The following is a 21,044-nucleotide window of genomic DNA, read 5'->3' on the forward strand; positions in this document are numbered from 1 at the left end:
TTTCCTTTGGTCCTTAGGTCACTGGTTAGCACTTAAAGCAGATCTCCTGGGCACCCTGTTCTTCACCTCTTATCTCTGTGGCTCAAAATATAATTGGATTCCCATTTGGGACATGATATAGTGGGTAATCTGCTCTAATAGTGGCAGAACGTTGTGACCAATCAGGAGAATTTTGAGTAATTTCAGAAAAGTTGTGTTGTTGTGACAAGCGCAGTCATTCACAAAATGAATCGGAAAAAGTAATCGGATGCAAAAGACCACCTTCACACATGAAGGTGGGACTGTGGATTATTGATCCAGCATGTTTGATCGTTTATGTTTAATTTCTATCGATGTAGTGGATCGGCTTCAGTTGCACTGGGAGGACTCTCAGACCAGACTCTCTGACAGGACAAAGCAGCTTCACAACATGCTACAAGACTCCACCAACTGGCTGGACTGCAAGAAGCGAGTGGATCATCTCATCAAACGGGCCAGTGAGCGGCTGGAGTCCTGGCATGAGGTTACATACACAGTGGATGCGCTGAAGAAACAAAACGCGGAACTAAAGGTGGGCTGCGTAATTGCTTGTTTTTCTGTTCTCATAATTCAAATGACATCTGCAAAGATGTAATTTTTCCACACTGAATTTGAGATTCAGAGACAGACGGCTCAAAATTAATCATACTGGGGATGACTCAAAGGATTGAAATGGTGAGTGTCGGTCACATTATTTTTTTGCTCTGTTTGTGTCTTTTCGCTGCAGCACTTTGCGAAGGAGCTGCGGCAGTGGCAGGGTCAGGTGGACGAAACCAACACACTGGCTGACAAGCTGCTGACGCTGTACGCCAGTGATGACACGCACAAGGTCATACAGGTCAACGATAATATGGTGGCCACCTGGACGCACATCAGCAAGCGGTACTCACAAACGTTCACACACCATGAACACAAGATGCGAACACAAGCAAGTTTATGTTTAGAACTCAGTTATGTATTAAATTTCTCCTGAAATTCTTCAAGAAGTTTTTTTTTTTTAAAGCTTTCTGCATTTTGTCAGTACAAAGTGGAAGTGATAGAGTCATAGTTTGCTGCTTTTTGGTGGCATATGGTGTCAGTAAATAATAAGAACTCTTGACCTAAAAACAATTTAGTCCAATTAGAAGTGTGACTTTGAGTTTCAACATCATCATAATTTAATCAAGAATCCCAGAGTGGTTTATTAATGATCACGTTCAGTGTGAGGTGTGCTTTCACAGAGGTGCTGTCAGGCAACAGTCCTATCAGATAAATCAGTTAAAACAAACAAACAAACAAAAAAACGCAGCTGTATATATATACACACACACACACACACACAAGTTCAAACTAACCTGTAAAGGTGCATTTACACATAACCAAGACGCGTTACGAATATCATTTTTCTGTCATTCGTGACACATTCCTGACATTCTTAATGTAACTTAACGCATCTGAACAGGTTTCTTAATAGTATGTGTTGGTGCGTGATATTCTTGATATTCGTGGAGCATGTTTTTGCCTGTCAAAAATCTTCCACGAATGTCACACACCACCCTCATTTCGTCTCACGTCGTGGAGGTTGCAACTGAGCGTATTGATCCGTCTTGATGAGTATTGATCCTTAATAGAACGTGACAGCGTTCGTAGTGGTTCCTGCGATGGTTCTTGGAGCCCAAACTGTCACGCGTTATTACGAAGTGACACGGAAACTGTCAAGTTTTGACATGACTTGTAACGCGGCGTTACATTTCACTGCGCGCCATGATGAATCAGCTTTCTGTCACGTGCGCACAATTAAACTCGGCTCCAAGTGTCGTTCCACAGTTCCTGCTGAAGCTCCTCAGGACGCTTCTGTAGGTCTTCCACCTGCTGTTGCAACCGCTGAGTGGGAGAACAAGTCTGAGCAACCAAAGGAGCGAGAGGAGACTCACGTGCAGCCAGACATCTCTGCACCTACTCCGGTCCGGCGGAGGAAGAAGCGCACAATTAAACCCTGCTGCACAACATTCAGTTTGATTGCTGACACCAAGTCGGCTAAAAGACTAATTTCAGTGCTCTTCAGCGCGCTCCTGCAGGTGTTCCACCTGCTGCATGTGCCTGATGTTTGGGAAAATGCGTGAGACGAGACCCACATGAAGCCACACATCTGGCTCTGTCCTCCTCCTCCTCTCTGCACCACTCCATGACACAGAGCCCAACTATGCATGCAGTCACAAAGTTGTTCTGAAAAACTGGAGCGATCTGAATTCAGTTGGATGAATATGGGTGTGTGTGTGGAGACAATTCACCTCGTTTACAACGTGACAGAACTTAACGATGCGCTGTTACGCGCAATAGCGCGCAACAACGCGGAACACTATTCTTGACTGTGCGTAATGGTTCATGATAATTCTCCAGCAACACGTGCCATTAATCATAACGTGTGGTAACAGGTTGCAGCAGTTCCTGAGGACACCTGACGCCTCTGCCCCGAATCATCACATTCGTGATCAGCGGCCAAGAATGTGTACTTCGTGGCATTCGTGACTTGTCGTCATTATGTGTAAACGTGGCATAAAATTCATGTTCACAAAACAATCACAGAAGGTAGAGAGTGTGGAAAAAAAATTATCAAACACAAACGATGCTGAAAGACTGCGCAGTGATGTGACACTAACACAGCTGAAATGCACAACTCCCGCTTGTGTCACACGTTCTGACGTGACGTACATGTGACACTTGCAGTGACTTTCAGGGTTAAAAATATATGTATGCATTCTGGGTCAGTCATGCTTCAGACACATAGTGTGAACGGGTCCAGTACCACTCCAGTATGTGCAAGTGGAGTAAAACAAAGCGCGAGATAAGGTGACAATTCAATTTTTTTTCCAAATATGCCACTCCACACTCCAACCAAAACCCTTCTGCTCCTGATTCGTGCTTGCTCCCACTTTGCTCACATGCCCTGGTGACAAACACCTACCTGATTGTTTTGTGTCTTTCATAAAAATATAATCCTTTGTAGTATGGTACCACAGGGATTTGTTCTGGGACATTTACCGTTCTTCATTTATATTACACTTCCTGGCCAAATCATTCATAATCATGCTGCACTGGTGATGCCCAACTTTTTTTCTTTTTTCTTTTTTTTATCAACAGTATTAGAACAAACACATGAACCGCCTCATTTTAGAAAGCCTGTCTGGGTGCAGTGAACTACTCTGATTTTCAGTTTTGAGACACTGAAAAACAATTTCACCAAGTTAACTCATGTTAACACTCATCGTGAAACTGTTAAAAACTTTCATGCTACTTTGATGCCACACTGTTCGGATCTGCATTGTCACGGACGGTATGAAAACCACCTTTTTCCACCTACAGAGCACTGCTAGGATTCCGTGCACACCAACACTTTGTGATGATTTTGTCATGTCTATATGACACTAAAGAGCTTCACTTATTTTGAAAGTAAAATTTAAATTTGGGGTGTAACTACTGTCTATGTACATACATGAGTGTGTATGTAACTTAGCCTATTTAATTTTTAGATTTTATGTGTATGTAACTTAGCCTATTTTATTGTATTTTTGTATTGTGTCACTGTTTCAGAGTTTCGGATAGAGAGGCAGCACTGGAAATGGCTCTAAAACAGCTGCAGCAGTTTCACTTCGATCTGGACAAATTCCTCAACTGGCTGACAGAGGCTGAGACAACCTGTAATGTTTTAATAGATGCAACCAACAACGAAAGAGTGCAGGAGCAGCCAGACACAGCCAAAACCTGTTGGCACAGTGGAAGGTAACAGTCACACTTTTAAAGCAAAGGATTCCACCTTTTCTGGCACAATCCCATTTAGACGTCTAACATCTTTCAGTTATTGATGTTCTTAGTTCCTATTTAATGCTTTTTTTGTTGCAAACTACTGTGTATACAGAGTGCACCAACGAATAAGGATCGATTTTGATGATCTATGGCTCACCAGCACAAGTGGGGCAGGTCCAACTTCCCATTTCTATTTATGCAGTGTGAAATATGAATGCAAACTCAGGCACAGTTTGCAAATAGGATTAATTCATACTCTTAAATAGCCACAGACATTTTTTTGGGCATAACATGAAAAAGTGTTGTCTATTATCCACTTTAAAACAGAGCACACCACACACACAGCACACTAGTAATTAGAGAGCAAACTAAAGGTGAGTCATTTTCCAGCAAGTTAACAGGTTTGCACCAACCTGTCAAAGCGAGCCAGCATACAGCTCCCACAGGCAGGAAGGTGAAGTTTGGTCTTTTTGTTTACTGCTATTTAGTTTAATGCCAGTTTTCTATTCCATTTGTGTGTGTGTAAGCAGGGAGTACATGCATTGCGAACACTCATGTATGGTGTAAAATGAGACCTGACCAGACCTCACAGGGCTTGACATAAACCAATTTACCCCACTGGCCCACAGGGCCAGTAGAATTAGAATTTAGTGGCCCACAGTGTAGGAGCTCTGGCCCCTGGTTTTGCGCGCGAGAGCTCATGATATTCCACCTTGAAATCCTGCAAATAAACTGCCTATATAATATAAACCAATCCAGAAAAAAAACATAAAATAGTCTATGGCCCATGAAGTTAAAAAAATAGAATTTATCAGAGGGCATTCTCAAGTGTAAAAAAATAAAGTGACTCCCATAAAATTTAGAGGGCATTTTTAAGCAACCCTCAAGAGTTGGCTAACTCACAGTCAGAAATGTAAACTACAGATGCAGGTCCATCATCAAAACTACACTCAACAAAAATATAAACGCAACACTTTTGGTTTTGCTCCCATTTGTATGAGATGAACTCAAAGATCTAAACTTTTTCCACATACACAATATCACCATTTCCCTCAAATATTGTTCACAAACCAGTCTAAATCTGTGATAGTGAGCACTTCTCCTTTGCTGAGATAATCCATCCCATCTCACAGGTGTGCCATATCAAGATGGTGATTAGACACCATGATTAGTGCACAGGTGTGCCTTAGACTGCCCACAATAAAAGGCCACTATGAAAGGTGCAGTTTTATCACACAGCACAATGCCACAGATGTCGCAAGATTTGAGGGAGCGTGCAATTGGCATGCTGACAGCAGGAATGTCAACCAGAGCTGTTGCTATGTATTCGAATGTTCATTTCTCTACCATAAGCCATCTCCAAAGGCGTTTCAGAGAATTTGGCAGTACATCCAACCAGCCTCACAACCGCAGACCACGTGTAACCCACACCAGCCCAGAACCTCCACATCCAGCATGTTCACCTCCAAGATCGTCTGAGACCAGCACTCGGACAGCTGCTGGAACAATCGGTTTGCATAACCAAAGTATTTCTGCACAAACTGTCAGAAACCGTCTCAGGGAACTCATCTGCATGCTCGTCGTCCTCATCGGGGTCTCGACCTGACTCCAGTTCATCGTCATAACCGACTTGAGTGGGCAAATGTTCACATTCGCTGGCGTTTGGCACTTTGGAGAGGTGTTCTCCTTCACAGATGAATCCCGGTTCACACTGTTCAGGGCAGATGGCAGACAGCGTGTGTGGCGTCGTTTGGGTGAGCGGTTTTCTGATGTCAATGTTGTGGATCGAGGTGGCCCATGGTGGCGGTGGGGTTATGGTATGGGCAGGCGTCTGTTATGGACGAAGAACACAGGTGCATTTTATTGATGACATTTTGAATGCACAGAGATACCGTGACGAGATCCTGAGGCCCATTGTTGTGCCTACATCCAAGAACATCACCTCATGTTGCTGCAGGATAATGCACCGGCCCCATGTTGCAAGGATCTGTACACAATTCTTGGAAGCTGAAAATGTCCCAGTTCTTGCATGGCCGGCATACTCACCGGACATGTCACCCATTGAGCATGTTTTGGGATGCTCTGGACGGCGTATACGACAGCGTGTACCAGTTCCTGCCAATATCCAGCAACTTCGCACAGCCATTGAAGAGGAGTGGACCAACATTCCACAGGCCACAATTGACAACCTGATCAACTCTATGCGAAGGAAATGTGTTGCACTGCATGAGGCAAATGGTGGTCACACAGATACTGACTGGTATCCCCCCCAATAAAACAAAACTGCACCTTCAGAGTGGCCTTTTTATTGGGACAGTCTAAGGCACACCTGTGCACTAATCATGGTGTCTAATCGGCATCTTGATATGGCACACCTGTGAGGTGGGATGGATTATCTCAGCCAAGGAGAAGTGCTCACTATCACACATTTGGACTGGTTTGTGAACAATATTTGAGGGAAATGGTGATATTGTGTATGTGGAAAAAGTTTTAGATCTTTGAGTTCATCTCATACGAAATGGGAGCAAAACCAAAAGTGTTGCGTTTATATTTTTGTTGAGTGTAAAAAGTATGCCTTGTCTGGATTGGAGTTATAGATCTAAAAATTAAAAAAATATGCTTGGCTCCTTTGCTAATGTTGTGACCGTGGGGTTTCCACAAAGGCAAGCTGGTTAGACTTTTAAACTAGCTTCAAAACAACCAGGGTCTACCAGGACAAGCATATACTTTACTTACTTGTCAGCATACGACAGATTTGGCAGAAAACCTCATTCTTCTCTTCGTCATGACCAAGCCACGGCCATTTCTGTGGCCAGGTTGGGACAAAACCTCTCTTCCTCTTGTTTCTTTCATATAGCCTGTCTCGCTCCCTTAACTCATCATCACTAAGCTTCCTCTTCTGGCCAATTCCTTTAGCAAAACTCTTTCCTTGTTATTGTCCGGGTTTGGGTGGTTGTAGTTTAAACATATTTCAATTCGAATTTCAAAGCGTTCTGTTAGATTTGCGTCTTGTTTGTCTTAGTTTCCTGCAGCTTTCCACGCATTTAAAGATGCTAATGAACATTGCCGAAGATCGGTGACAGAAATGGCCAAATGCACTCTCCACGCATCGACAACATACATTTCAATGTGCACAAGATTCTGTGGGAGCATGGAGCATGGTGCGAGACCAAAACAAACATGGCGGACTCGGTGAAGTTTGATGACACGGAGATGTGAAAAAATTTGACTTTGCCCCCACAAAATATGGTAAAATAAATACAATTTTGTGTATTTTTGTAGTGGCCCGAGTGGGCCATCATTTGATAAATTGCACTGGCCAATAGTGGCCCGAAAGTTGGCCAAATCGGCGCCGGGCCAGCGGGGTAAATGGCTATGTCGAGCCCTGCCTCATTTTAAGGCCAGTCCGGCTGTGGACACAGAAATAATTGCAGTACTACTTGCTGTTTACATAATGCGTATGGGCACTGGACATGAAAACCACAACTGCATAGGGTGGAAACTACAGAAGATACTTGCATTGCGCTATCCGCTGCTTTGCCCCAGGTGACGGAACATACATACATAGAGATGAAGAGAGACCCATAGAGTGGAGACTTAATTTGTTGGAAACAATAATACAATAACATGATTTGGAGGGTGATATGCATTTTCAGAGGCCCAACGTTCATGCCCAGTTGCCCAAAATGATACATATTCGCCCGAGTTAGACGAGGGTGAATATCTGTCATTGCGGGCGATGGCATGGACAGAGGGACTCAGAAAATGCATACCGCACAACCACAGAATGTTATTGTATTATTATCACTTGCTGAGATACACAACACGTAACACGTACATAAAAAGTTAGCTCACTTTAACTTTTGTCGTGTCGGCTGACGCGCTCTCTTCTCCAAATTCGGCAGTGTGTCCTCATCAAGCTGGCTGCTATGGCTGCTGTTCAATGTCGTACTATCCATGAGAAAATCATCTGGAATATCCATACTGGGACCAACACACACTTCTCGTCTTTTTATGTTTCCTTTGCAGACAATTCTTGGGTCACGCGCTATGACGTCGTTTGTTTACGCACAGTGGGCGAGTATAGCTAGGTAGTGTCGACGTAAATCTACGCTACCACCCTAGCAACGCCTCGGTAAAGTGATAATAATGCACAACATTTCTTAATGTATTTCTGCTCCACATACTCTTTATCGTTGTGTGAACACAGTGCTATTTTAAGTTTAACTTTATTAGCTCCCTCCAAAGATTTTCTATTGAGTTCAGGTCTGGAGACTGGCCAGGCCACTCCAGGACCTTGAAATGCTTCTTACGGAGCCCCTCCTTAGTTAATTATAACACCCCTCCCTGTCACAAAACATTTTTTGAATATGCCCAAAAGTAAATTATTTTTGGCTTTATACATAATCTGTGCTGCTTTAAATTTAACTATATCCCCAAATTTCAATGCATGTGACCTCAAAAACAGTGTGTTTGTGTGCTCCCTGTACCCCACAGTATGCACCATCCTAATCCTCCTTTTTTGTAGTATGTATAGTTGCTTTTATAGATGCTATGGCCCATTCACACACTGATGTTTAGTACGCTGTTTGCCAAAACAACAGTGAAAAGTTGCTTACCATTGACCAGTGCTAAGGTTGGCCACACTCTGCAGGAGCTAAGTTGATGTCAGTCGGACAACGCTGATGTTGTCATGGTCCAGGAAATATTTTCAACATGCTTATAATCTTCGATGTTCATACTAATATTCTGGTAATAGCTGAGCTCTGCTACCGCTACGCCACCTCCGCTAGTACACGTTGCTGCTCTGTTGCCCTCTGTTGGCCAACATCAGAGGCTTGACTGGATGCACCACCTCCTCTGGATCCCTTGGGCATAAAGAGATATGTAGAAATATTGAGAAATGTGAAGGAACATGCAGAACCTGTATTGACGACGCACCAGTAGCAAATGACGCAGTCGCAGTTATGTCGTGTCTATGTCTTCAACACCACATCACATCTCAAATGTTGAATTGACAATATGTTAGGCTACTGCTCTGAGGAGTGCACCTGCCCTCTGATGATGGAAGTCAAATTGCGTCCTGTGTAATTCAGTGGACCATCACCAAACATCAAGCTCCACCTGTACAATAGCACCCTCTGCTGAGCTATGTCACCCTGCATTGGTGGCAGGAAATTTGGAGCCAGAGTGCACCTTCACCAGGGTTTCACAGAGATTTTTGTGAAGCTGCTACATCAGCCAATATTAGCCACTTCACATCATCGTCATCTTACCCAAGACCCCCACACAGTAATTTAGATACGGCAAAATAAGCGAACACTAGATCATGTGCAGTGATTTTTTTTTCTAGGACCTGTCGTGCTTTCCCCAAAACTGCCACACTCCTTGCCATCTTTGACTGAACGTAACTTATGTGGGATTTCCAGCTTATTTTTGATGTCCAATATCACACCCAGAAATTTAATTTCATACACTTAGAGTGTATGAAAATAAATAACATTTTCTATTTTGATTTGTACCTCTGCATCTATACTATGATTTCAAAATAACATAAAAAAATTTTTATTTAATTTTAAAGAAAAATTTTTTTTGGTCAAGCCACCTTTTTAATTCATTCATTTCTGTTGTGATATCTCTCAAATGCATACCATAAATGTTTGTGTCATCAGCAAATAATCAATTTTAAAGTTTTGGACACTGAACATATGTCACTTATGTACAGAAGAAACAGTTTTGGACCCAAAGACTTGTTCAAGGTGGAAGTGGAATTACATCAGGGATTGGTTCTGAGTCCTTTCTTGTTCACAATTGTGATGGACAGATTAACAAATGAGATCAGACATGAGTCTCCATGAACTATGATGTTTGCTGGTGACACTGTGGTCTGTAGTGAGAGTAGAGAGCAGGTTGAGATGAACCTGGAGAGGTGAAGATATGCTCTGAAGAGAAGGGGAACCATGTTCAGTAGAAGCAAGACTAAGTGCATGTGTGTGAACAGTCTTTCATAAAGTACCTCAAAGTGATACCTGAGTGAAAGTACAAGTATCTTAGCAAAAAATTATTTTGGTAAAAGCTAAAGTTTCCTTTAAAATGTTACTTGAGTAAAAGTCTTCAAGTTTCTGACATTTACTGTACTTGAGTATCAAAAGTAAATTTCTCATATAAAATGTATTTTAAGTAAAAGTACTGAGTAAAATCCAAAATGAGTGAAGAGTGAAAGAGCAACAGAAAAGAAGGTCAGTGTGGTGTCTGGATAAACCAGGAGGGGGCCTCAGCCCCTATAAAAGCCTGGATCCACCTCTGACGGAGCAGTTGGTGTTGGTGAGGAGATGAGTGAGTAACAAGTGGATGTATATAGCTGTAAATAAAGTTACACTTCTTTTTCTGAAGACCATGTAGTCTTTTTCCTGGAAGATCCACACACACTTTTCTGTTAAACACAACAGACATGCTCTTGTGAAACAGAACATTGATTTTAGCTACACAGTTGTGCCAAATTAAGGAAAAGTAAAAAAAAAAAAAAAAAAAAAAAAAAAAAAAAAATTTCAAGCTTCACCACCACCACCACTACAAAGCAACCAAATGCCGCGCTCGTTGCGCTCTCAAATCCGAAACGCTTCTCCATGAAAATTTTTAATAAAATAAAACAAAACAGACATGCCGGCCAGTTTTGTTGGTACTGAGGTTTTCCCCTTAAGTGTGTGTTAACTCAGATCGTGCACTGGACTCCAGCAGGAGCCGATCCGTGTGTGTGTGTGTGTGTGTGTGTGTCAGCGTGTGTGTGTGTGTGTCAGCGTGTGTGTGTGTGTGTGTGTCAGCGTTGTGCGCGTTGGAGTCCAAAGTGCAGATTGTTTTCACCCTCTACAGTCTCCTCTTCCTCAGCGGGGGTGCAGATTCAACCTGTCATCTTTTATTTTATTGTTTTTTTGTCTTTTAAACTTTTAAACGGCTGGAGAGGACTGTATCTGCTGCACTCTGGCTTACTTTCACCTCTGCAAACAGGCATTGCCCAATCAATTTTCTTCTACTTTTACAGTAGTGTTCAGAATAATAGTAGTGCTATGTGACTAAAAAGATTAATCCAGGTTTTGAGTATATTTCTTATTGTTACATGGGAAACAAGGTACTAGTAGATTCAGTAGATTCTCACAAATCCAACAAGACCAAGCATTCATGATATGCATACTCTTAAGGCTATGAAGTAGCCTTAAGAGTATGCCCAACTGAACTAATAGCCCAACTGAATAGCTGGGCTATTAGAAAAAAAAAGTAGAAAAGGCGGTGTTCACAATAATAGTAGTGTCGCATTCAGTCAGTGAGTTTGTCAATTTTGTGGAAGAAATAGGTGTGAATCAGGTGTCCCCTATTTAAGGATGAAGCCAGCACCTGTTGAACATGCTTGTCTCTTTGAAAGCCTGAGGAAAATGGGACGTTCAAGACATTGTTCAGAAGAACAGTGTAGTTTCATTAAAAAGTTGATTGGAGAGGGAAAAACTTCTACGGAGGTGCAAAAAATTATAGGCTGTTCATCTACAATGATCTCCAATGCTTAAAAATCGACTAAAACAAACAGGACGCGTGGAAAGAAAACAGAAAACAACAATCAAAATGGATAGAAGGAATAATTAGAATGGCAAAGGCTCACCCATGATCAGCTCCAGGATGATCAAGACAGTCTGGAGTTACCTGTAAGTGCTGTGACAGTTAGAAGACGCCTGTGTGAAGCTAATTTATTTGCAAGAATCCCCCGCAAAGTCCCTTTGTTAAATAAAGACGTGCAGAAGAGGTTACAATTTGCCAAAGAATGCATCAACTGGCCTAAAGAGAATGGAGGAATATGTTGTGGACTGATGAGAGTAAAATTGTTCTTTTTGGGTCCAAGGGCCGCAGACAGTTTGTGAGATGATCCCCAAACTGAATTCAAGCCATAGTTCACAGTGAAGACAGTGAAGCATGGTGGTGCAAGCATCATGATATGGGCATGTTTCTCCTACTATGGTGTTGGGCCTATATACGCATACCAGGTGTCATGGATCAGTTTGGATATGTCAAAATACTTGAAGAGGTCAAGTTGACTTATGCTGAAGAGGACATGCCCTTGAAATGGGTGTTTCAACAAGACAATGACTCCAAGACAGTAGTAAACAAGCAAAATCTTGATTCCAAATCAGCAAAATTAATGCCTTGCAGATGTGAAGAAATCATGAAAAACTGTGGTTATACAACTGAATACGAGTTTAGTGATTCACAGGATTGCTAAAAAAGCAGTTTGAACATAATAGTTTTGAGTTTGTAGCATCAACAGCAGATGCTACTATTATTGTGAACACCCCCTTTGTTGGGGAAGTGTAATGACACGGACCCACAACAGGGGGTGCAAATGAACGGTCAATAGATAGTCCAATAAATACAATTTATTGTGGCAAATGTGCACAACAGGTCGAATACTGCTTTTTGACAGTCAATTACAAAATACAACAGGTGACGTGTGGGCAGGCCCGAGGGTAGGAGACGCCTATCCAGAGAAGAGCTGGGGCCCACAAGGTTCCGCCGCCAACGAAGACCTGCAGTACACCGAAGCCACCAAGTCCCGAGTCCCCAGGTGGCCTCTACTTCAGCTGTCAGATCCGGTACTGCTGGCAGGAACAAAACAGGTTAATGGTGGGTGTGTGGACACCCAGTAAGCAGTCAGCAACTCACAATGTTTATCCACTTGGAGGGAACACCTCCACCTCCACCAACTCTGGAACCAGTTAACGGCAGAGCCTGAACTACTACTTAACGTAAGTGGAATGAGGAGTGAAGATCATCACTCCCCCACCGTCCACAACCTAGCTCCAGCTGTAAGTAGAGTTCCAGGTACTCCTGCAAAAAGTTCAGAACAAACAAGGTATGTGCATTTGGCACAGAAACAACGGCTGAGAGAATTACCTGAGTGGTAAACTGATATCTCGGCAGAGATGTGGTGTCTCCCCAGGCTTTTATGGTGCAGTGTGATGATTACTGACAGCTGGTAGTCCTGGCTCCTGGGTGGTGACCCTCAAAGGGCGCCTCCTGGCGCCCGACCTGGCTTGTCGGGGTGTCGCTGGTAGAACTTAGCCAGGAGGGCCGGGTCCAGGATGAAGCTCCTCTTCACCCAGGAGCATTCTTCAGGTCCATAACCCTCCCAGTCCACCAGATATTGGAGACCCCGACACCTCCGGCAAACATCCAGGAGCCTGCGGACAGTCCACGCAGGATCGCCGTCGATGATGCGGGCAGGAAGCGGCGCAGGTCCGGGGGTGCAAAGGTCCGAGGTGTGGTATGGTTTGATCTTGGAGACATGAAAAACAGGATGGATCCGCAGTGAAGCTGGGAGTTTCAGCTGATGACTTTGGCGATCTTGTAAGGTCCAATATACCTGTCCGTCAGTTTTTGCGACTCCGTGTTGAGAGGAATGTTCTTTGTTGACAGCCAGACCTGCTGCCCGGGCTGATATTCTGGGGCCGGGTCACGTCAGCGGTCTGCATGGCTCTTCGCCCTCATCCAGGCTTTCAGCAGGGCAGAGCGGGCTGTACGCCACACCCGACGGCATCCTGAGGTGGGCCTGGACCGAGGGAACCCCGACCTCTCCCTCCACAGCGAAACAAATGGGGGCTGGTACCCCAAACACGCTTCAAATGGGGAGAGGCCGGTTGCTGATGAAACTTGACTGTTATGAGCGTACTCGATCCAGGCCAGATGTTGACTCCAGGCCGTCGGGTGCGCGGAGGTCATACACTGCAGGGCCTGTTCCAGCTCTTGATTAGCCCGCTCTGCTTGTTTGTTGGTCTGTGGGTGGTACCCAGACGAAAGGCTCACGGTGGCCCCCAGTTCCCTGCAGAAACTCCTCCAGACCTGGGAGGAGAACTGAGGACCACGATCCGAGACGATGTTCGTAGGGATACCATGCAGACATATGACATGGTGGACCAGGAGGTCTGCAATCTCCTGGGCCGACGGGAGCTTCGGGAGGGCCACGAAGTGGGCCGCCTTGGAGAACCGTCCACTATCAGGATGGTTGTCATACCCTGGGACGCAGGGAGACCCATGACGAAGTCCAGGCCGATATGGGACCAGGGGCGATGAGGTGGACTGCCTTGCCCCTGGCACAGGTGGTACAGGCCCGGACATACTCCCGGACATCGGCTTCCAAAGACGCCCACCAGAACCGCTGCCGGACAACTGCCACGGTCCTCCACACCCTGGATGGCAGGCGAGCCTGGAACCATGGCAGAAGTCCAAAACTGCAGTCTGAGCGTCTGGTGGGACGTACAAACGGTTAGGAGGTCCATCGCCGGGGTCCGGGTGACGCGTCAGGGCCTCCCTGACGATGTTCTCCACGTCCCATGTCAGTGTGGCGACGATAGTGGACTCCGGGATGATGTTTTCTGGTGGATCCGACAGCTCCACTCTGACTTCCTCTTCATGCACCCAGGACAGTGCATCCGACCGCTGGTTCTTAGTCCCGGGGCGATAGGTGATCCTAAAGTCAAAACGGCCAAAAAAAAGAGACCAACAGGCTTGCCTGGGGTTCAGACGCTTAGCGGTCCGGATATACTCCAGGTTCCGATGGTCGGTGAAGACCGTGACTGGAACCACCAGCTCCCTCCAACAAGTGTCTCCACTCCTCCAGGGCCTCCTTCACCGCCAGGAGCTCCCGATTGGACGTCATAATTCTGCTTCTGGGGGTCAACCTGCGGGAGAAATAGGCACAGGGGGGAGTACCTTATCGGACTCCCCACTCTGGGAAGCACAGCTCCTATCCCTGAGTCAGAGGCATCTACTTCCACAACAAACTGGCGGCTAGGATCAGGCTGCACCAGAACTGGCGCAGTAGAGAACCGGCGTTTCAACTCCCTAAACGCGGCTTCGCACTGATCCGACCAGGTGAAGGGAACTTTGGGGAGGTCAGGGCTGTAAGGGGACCAACAAACCTGACTATAGCCCTTGATAAGCCTCCGATAGAAATTAGCGAAGCCGAGGAACTGTTGCAGCTTCCTACGGCTTGCCGGTTGGGGCCAATCTCTCACCGCCGCTACCTTGGCCAGATCAGGGGCGACGGAGTTGGAGGAGATTATGAACCCCAGGAAGGACAAAGAAGTACGGTGGAACTCGCATTCTCGCCTTTCACAAAAGCCGGTTCTCCAACAACCGCTGCAGGACCTGATGTATATGCCTAATAGGGTCTCAGGATCCGGGGAGAAGATGAGGATACGTCTAGGTATACGAAGACGAACCGATGCAGGAATTCCCGCAAGAGTCTTAGTAATGCTTGGAACGTCGTGGGGGCATTAGTGAGGCTGAACGGCATGACCAGGTACTCAAAGTGACCTAAGGGGGTGTTAAATGCCATCTTCCATTCGTCCCCTTCCGGATCAGAACGAGTTGATACGCATTCCTAAGATCCAATTTAGTGAATATTTTGGCTCCATGCAGGGGCGTGAACACTGAATCCAACAGGGGCAACGGGTATCGGTTGCGAACCGTGATCTCGTTCAGCCTCTGTAATCAATGCATGGACGGAGTCCGCCGTCTTCTTGCCACACAAAAAAGAAACCTGCACCATCGGGGAGGTGGAGTTCCGGATCAACCGGCAGCTAAAGAGTCCCGGATGTAGGTCTCCATTGATTCTCGCTCGGGGCGTGAGAGGTTGTACAGTTTACTGGACGGATACTCAGCACCCAGGATTAAATCAATGGCACAATCGTACGGTCGATGCGGGGTTGAGTGAGTGCCAGATCTTTGCTAAAAACTGTCAGCAGATCATGGTACTCAACAGGCACCGTCGTGAGATTGGAGGGGACTCGAACCTCCCTTTAGCAGTCACACCGGGTGGAACCGAGGATCGTAAACACTCACGGTGGCAGGTTTCGCCATTGAGCCACAACCAGACGGCCAATCAATCCGGGGATTGTGTTTACTAATCCATGGATAGCCCAAAATTACTCTGGAGACAGAAGGTGTCACAAAAAACACAATCTCCTCCCTGTGATTCCCAGACACAATCAGTGTTAAGGGCTGTGTCTGGTGTGTGATTAATGGAAGAAGGGTGCCATCTAGTGCCCGTACCCTCACTGGTGAAGGAAGAGCCACTAGAGGGAGCCCTACTTCTGTAGCCCATCTGCTATCAAGCAGATTCCCTTCCGACCCGTGTCAATCAGTGCTGGGGCTTGAAGGGTTAAATCCCCACAGAGGATCACAACTGGGATCCGTGTGGATTTTCGTGCAGTACCCGGTGTGGTTATGGCCCACCCTTAGCCCAGTTTCTAAGGGTGAGCGTTGGTGTCGCAGAAAAAGCACTCTCCGCGGGCCAGCCTCCTCTGTCTGTTTTCTAATTTTATTTTGGCCCGGCTCGTGTCCATAGCTTCATCAGCAGGGGGAGTGTGTCACACGGAGCACTGGGCTCTGGAGCAGGGGAAGGTGGGGCTGCTTCGGAACGGGAAGGGAGAGGGGCGGTGCGTGCCCGGCCATGTCCTTCGTCTCGCTCCCGTCGACGTTCTTCCAATCGGTTGTCTAACGTATAACCAGATCTATAAGCCCATCTAAATCCATGCGGCTCATCCTTAGCCACCAGATGCTCCTTCAGGACTGACGACAGTCCATTTACGAAGGCGGCGCGGAGTGCAGCGGTATTCCAGCGGACCTCGCAGCGCTATGCGGAAGTCGAACGCATACTCAGCTGCACTCCGACGCCCTGTCTCATTGACAGCAGCGTCGTAGTAGACAGCGTCTCGCCTCTGTTTGGGTGATCAAAGACTGTTCTGAACTCCCTCACAAACCCAGTATAAGAGGTAAGGAGCCGTGAATTCTGCTCCCAGAGCGCCATAGCCCAGGCGCGTGCCTCGCCTCGAAGCAAATTAATTACATAAGCCACCTGCTGGCGTCCGACTCGTACATCACGGGACACTGTGAAATGACGAGCGACGAACACTGCATTAAAAGTCCGCGCACGTCTCCACACAACCCCTGTACGACTCTGGGGGACTTATGACTTCAGGGGAAGGGGGTGGGGTCGTTGAATGACCAGTGGAATGTCTATATTCAACACCGGGTCAGCAGGAGGAGGAGCTGCAGCAGCGCCTGAGCGTGCGCTTCCACCTGCGCGGTGAGAGCCTCCATTCTACGATTGAGGGGGACGTTCTGCTCGGTCATTAGATCCAATCGAGCAGTAAAGGCGGTGAGGATTTGCTGCAAACTCACCAATCACGCCTCTGCAGACGCCTGTGCACCTGCTCTTCCATGGCTGTTCAACTGGTGGTTGCGCCCTCGGGATCCATGACGTTGGCGAGATATCCTTTGGGAAGTGTAATGACACGGACCCACAACAGGGGGCGCAAATGAACGGTCAATAGATAGTCCAATAAATACAATTATTGTGGCAAATGTGCACAACAGGTCACCAAGTCCCGAGTCCCCAGGTGGCCTCTATTCAGCTGTCAGATACGGTACTGCTGGCAGGAACAAAAACAGGTTGATGGGGGTGTGTGGACACTAGTAAGCAGTCAGCAATCACAAGTTTATCCACTTGGAGGGAACACCTCCACCTCCAACTCTGGAACCAGTTAACAGCAGAGCCTGAACTACTACTAACGTAAGTGGAATGAGGAGTGAAGATCGTCACTCCCCCACCGTCCAAACCCAGCTCCAGTTGTAAGTAGAGTTCCAGGTACTCCTGCAAAAGTTCAAACAAACAAGGTATGTGCGTTCGGCACAAACACAACGGCGGAGAGAATTACCTGAGTGGTAAATGATATCTCGGCAGAGATGTGGTGTCTCCCCCAAGTTTTATGGTGCAGTGATGATGATTACTGACAGCTTAGTCCTGGCTCCTGGGTGGTGACTGCGCCCTCTGGTGCTGAAACCCGACTACAGGCAGGGGCCCTCTGGCGTTGGCCAGCAGTACCTCCTCTTCGGGTGGCCCACATAACCACTTTTACTTTTTTTTACTAATAGCCCATTCATGCAGTGAGTGGGTAAAAGTGAAAGTTGCCAGAAATGTAAAAACGAAAGTGAAGTAAGATACGTCAAAACTCTACTTAAATACAGTAACGAAGTATTTATAATAAAATAAAAATCCACTGGACAGGCTGTGGAGCAGCACAGGTAACACACGACAACAGTGGTAAAAACAAAACAAAAATCCACTGAACAGGCTGTGGAGCAGCACAGGTAACACACGACAACAGTGGTAAAAAATAAAATAAAAATCCACTGAACAGGCTGTGGAGCAGCACAGGTAACACATGACAACAGTGCTAAAAAAAAAAAAAAATCCACTGAACAGGCTGTGGAGCAGCACAGGTAACGCACGACAACAGCGCCAAAATAAAATAAAAATCCACTGAACAGGCTGTGGAGCAGCACAGGTAACACACGACAACAGTGGTAAAAATAAAATAAAAATCCACTGGACAGGCTGTGGAGCAGCACAGGTAACACACGACAACAGTGGTAAAAAATAAAATAAAAATCCACTGGACAGGCTGTGGAGCAGCACAGGTAACACACAACAACAGTGGTAAAAAAAAAAAAAAAATCCACTGGACAGGCTGTGGAGCAGCACAGGTAACACACGACAACAGTGCTAAAAAAAAATATAAATATCCACTGGACAGGCTGTGGAGCAGCACAGGTAACGCACGACAACAGCGCCAAAAAATAAAATAAAAATCCACTGGACAGGCTGTGGAGCAGCACAGGTAACGCACGACAACAGTGCTAAATAAAATAAAAATCCACTAGGCAGGCTGTGGAGCAGCACGACAACAGTGCTAAAAAATAAAATAAAAATAAAAACGAAAGCGTTAGCAAGCTAGTTAGCTTGCCAACGCTGATGAAGGTTAGCTGATAAAAGAGCTCCGTCACGATGCTTCGACCGTTAGAGGTCTTCTTTAGGCGTTGGAGCATGGTGAAAAAGTAAAAAAAAGTAAAAAAGTCTTGAAAAAGACTGTTAATTCAAAGAACTCAAACAGCTCAGTTCAAACAGCTAACAGATACAGCAGAACACCTACACAACCCTGCCAGCATTTATGATTCATACTGGCTCCAAATTGGTTGAGATATACAGTTATGACTTTGAGTTTGACCACCCAGTGTGAATGGTCATGTGACCAAGAGGAATGACTTCGTATTAGGGTTTAATAGTAACTATAGGTCTGTCTGTAAGTAGTGAATATACGAGGTCTATTAGAAAAGTATCCGACCTTATTATTTTTTTCAAAAACCATATGGATTTGAATCACGTGTGATTACATCAGACATGCTTGAACCCTCGTGGGCATGCGAGAGTTTTTTCACGCCTGTCGGTTACGTCATTCGCCTGTGGGCAGTCTTTGAGTGAGGAGTCGCCCACCATCTCGTCGATTTTTTCATTGTTTAGGAATGGCTCAGAGACTGCTGCTTTGTTTGATCAAAATTTTTTCAAAACTGTAAGGCACAACTGAGTGGAAACCATTCGATAAATTCAGCTGGTTTTTGGTAAAAAATTTTAATGGCTGATGAGAGATTTTGGTCTGGTAGTGTCGCCGTAAGGACGGCCCACGGCGCCTGACGGCGATCTGCGCTTCGAGGCGGCAGCGTCTCGCCGTTTCAAGTTGAAAACTTCCACATTTCAGGCTCTGTTGACCCAGTAAGTTGTCAGAGAACAGAGAACTTTCAGAAGAAGTCGGTATGAGGAGTTTATTCGGACATTCCATTGTTAACGGACATTTTGTAATGAAAGAACGTGCGGGCAGAGTCGCATGTCGGGCCGGACCCGACCGCGGGGGGTCGCGACAGGAAAAACACCTCCGTTGGAAACCTTAACGGGCAAGTTGGAACATGCCCAGCTGTTAAACAATTTCTCAGTTACTCACTTGTTGAAAGCCATCAAAAGCCGCCTGAATTTTACAAATGGTTTTCAACACAGAGGTGTTTTTCCTGTCGCGGCGCACACAGATTTGCCGAGTCGTCACGGAAACAACTTGGCGAATTTGCACGCACATCTTTCATTAAAAAATGTCCTTAAACAGTGGAATGTCCGCATAAAGTCCTCATGCCGGCCTCTTCTGAATCTTCTCTGTTCTCTCACGACGTCCTGGGTGAATTAAGCCTTAAATTAGGATGTTTTCAGGTCAAAACAGGCCGACGACGGCACCTGGAAGTGCTGCACGACGTCCCGCTCTGTGGGAAGTCCTTACACCGACAGAAAACCCCATAATCTCTCATCAGCCGTTAAACTTTTCACCGAAAACCAGCTTAATTTCTCGAATAGTGTCCACTCGGATCTTCCTCACAGGTCCAGAAAATTTTGATAAAGCAACGCGCGCCGTCTCGAGCAGCGTGTGAAACAAAGGAATTCAGCCGTGAGGGCGGGACCACATCTCACTCAAGGCCTGCCCACAGGAAATGACGTCACCGACACGCAGAAAAAACTCACACATGCGCACGAGGGTTCAAGCATGATTGGTGTAATCGCACGTCATTCAAATCCATATAGTTAAAAAAAAAATATAAAGGGTCGGTTTATTATCTAATAGACCTCGTACACCCAATCCTGCATTTTTAAGGCCGTCAACACATTCCAGAAGAGTTGGGACACAAAGCAATGAGCATGATGTTGCCATTCCTTCTCACAACACAATGTTTTGACATTGAGTATGGCATGCGTGTTTCAGGTGTTATTTTGTTGCATTTTTCCTGCAAACATATCTTAAGGTGTGCAACAGTACACGGTTGTCATTAATATTTTTCATTTCAAAAACTTTGGTTTATTTTTTCTTTTGAAAAATGCATGGACATCCATGGAAAAGATGTTATCTCAAAGGCAGTGTATTGACTGTAAAATGCCAGTGTCCTGTTCTGGATTAATGCTGCCATTACAGAAGTGTAAATTACCTTTGCTAAGGACATTGACACAGCCCTATTCCATGACAGACCCTGGCTTTTGGAACTGTTGCTAATAACAGTCTGGATGGTTGTTTTCTTCTTTGGTCCAAAGCACACATGTCCATTTTTCCAAAAAAGATCGGGAATACAGTCTGATATTCCAACCCAGATCTCTCCAAAAACACAGCGCTGCTCCTGGAACATATTGATAAGGCTTTTTTGCACTGTAGCAAATTATTGAATAAACGTCACACGCGGGCACCAAAACACGTAGCGATTTAGCAAATTTACAGATATTCAGACCTCACACGGAAGCACCAAAAGGACACCAATAAATGTAACAATTATTTAAA

The 21,044-nt window shown here is 45.6% G+C and overlaps 1 protein-coding gene across 1 annotated transcript in view; it reads left to right on the plus strand.

Annotated features, from left to right (window-relative positions):
- Positions 1-21,044, plus strand: part of dmd (dystrophin) — a 1,392,820-nt gene that overhangs the window by 986,600 nt on the left and 385,176 nt on the right. Inside the window, exons 58-59 of the mRNA XM_034174291.1 lie at positions 339-550; positions 746-900. Coding sequence (XP_034030182.1) covers positions 339-550; positions 746-900 — 367 coding nt within the window. The remainder of the gene's footprint in view (positions 1-338; positions 551-745; positions 901-21,044) is intronic.

This window comes from Thalassophryne amazonica, chromosome 1 (assembly GCF_902500255.1).
Source record: "Thalassophryne amazonica chromosome 1, fThaAma1.1, whole genome shotgun sequence".
Lineage (NCBI taxonomy): Eukaryota > Metazoa > Chordata > Actinopteri > Batrachoidiformes > Batrachoididae > Thalassophryne > Thalassophryne amazonica.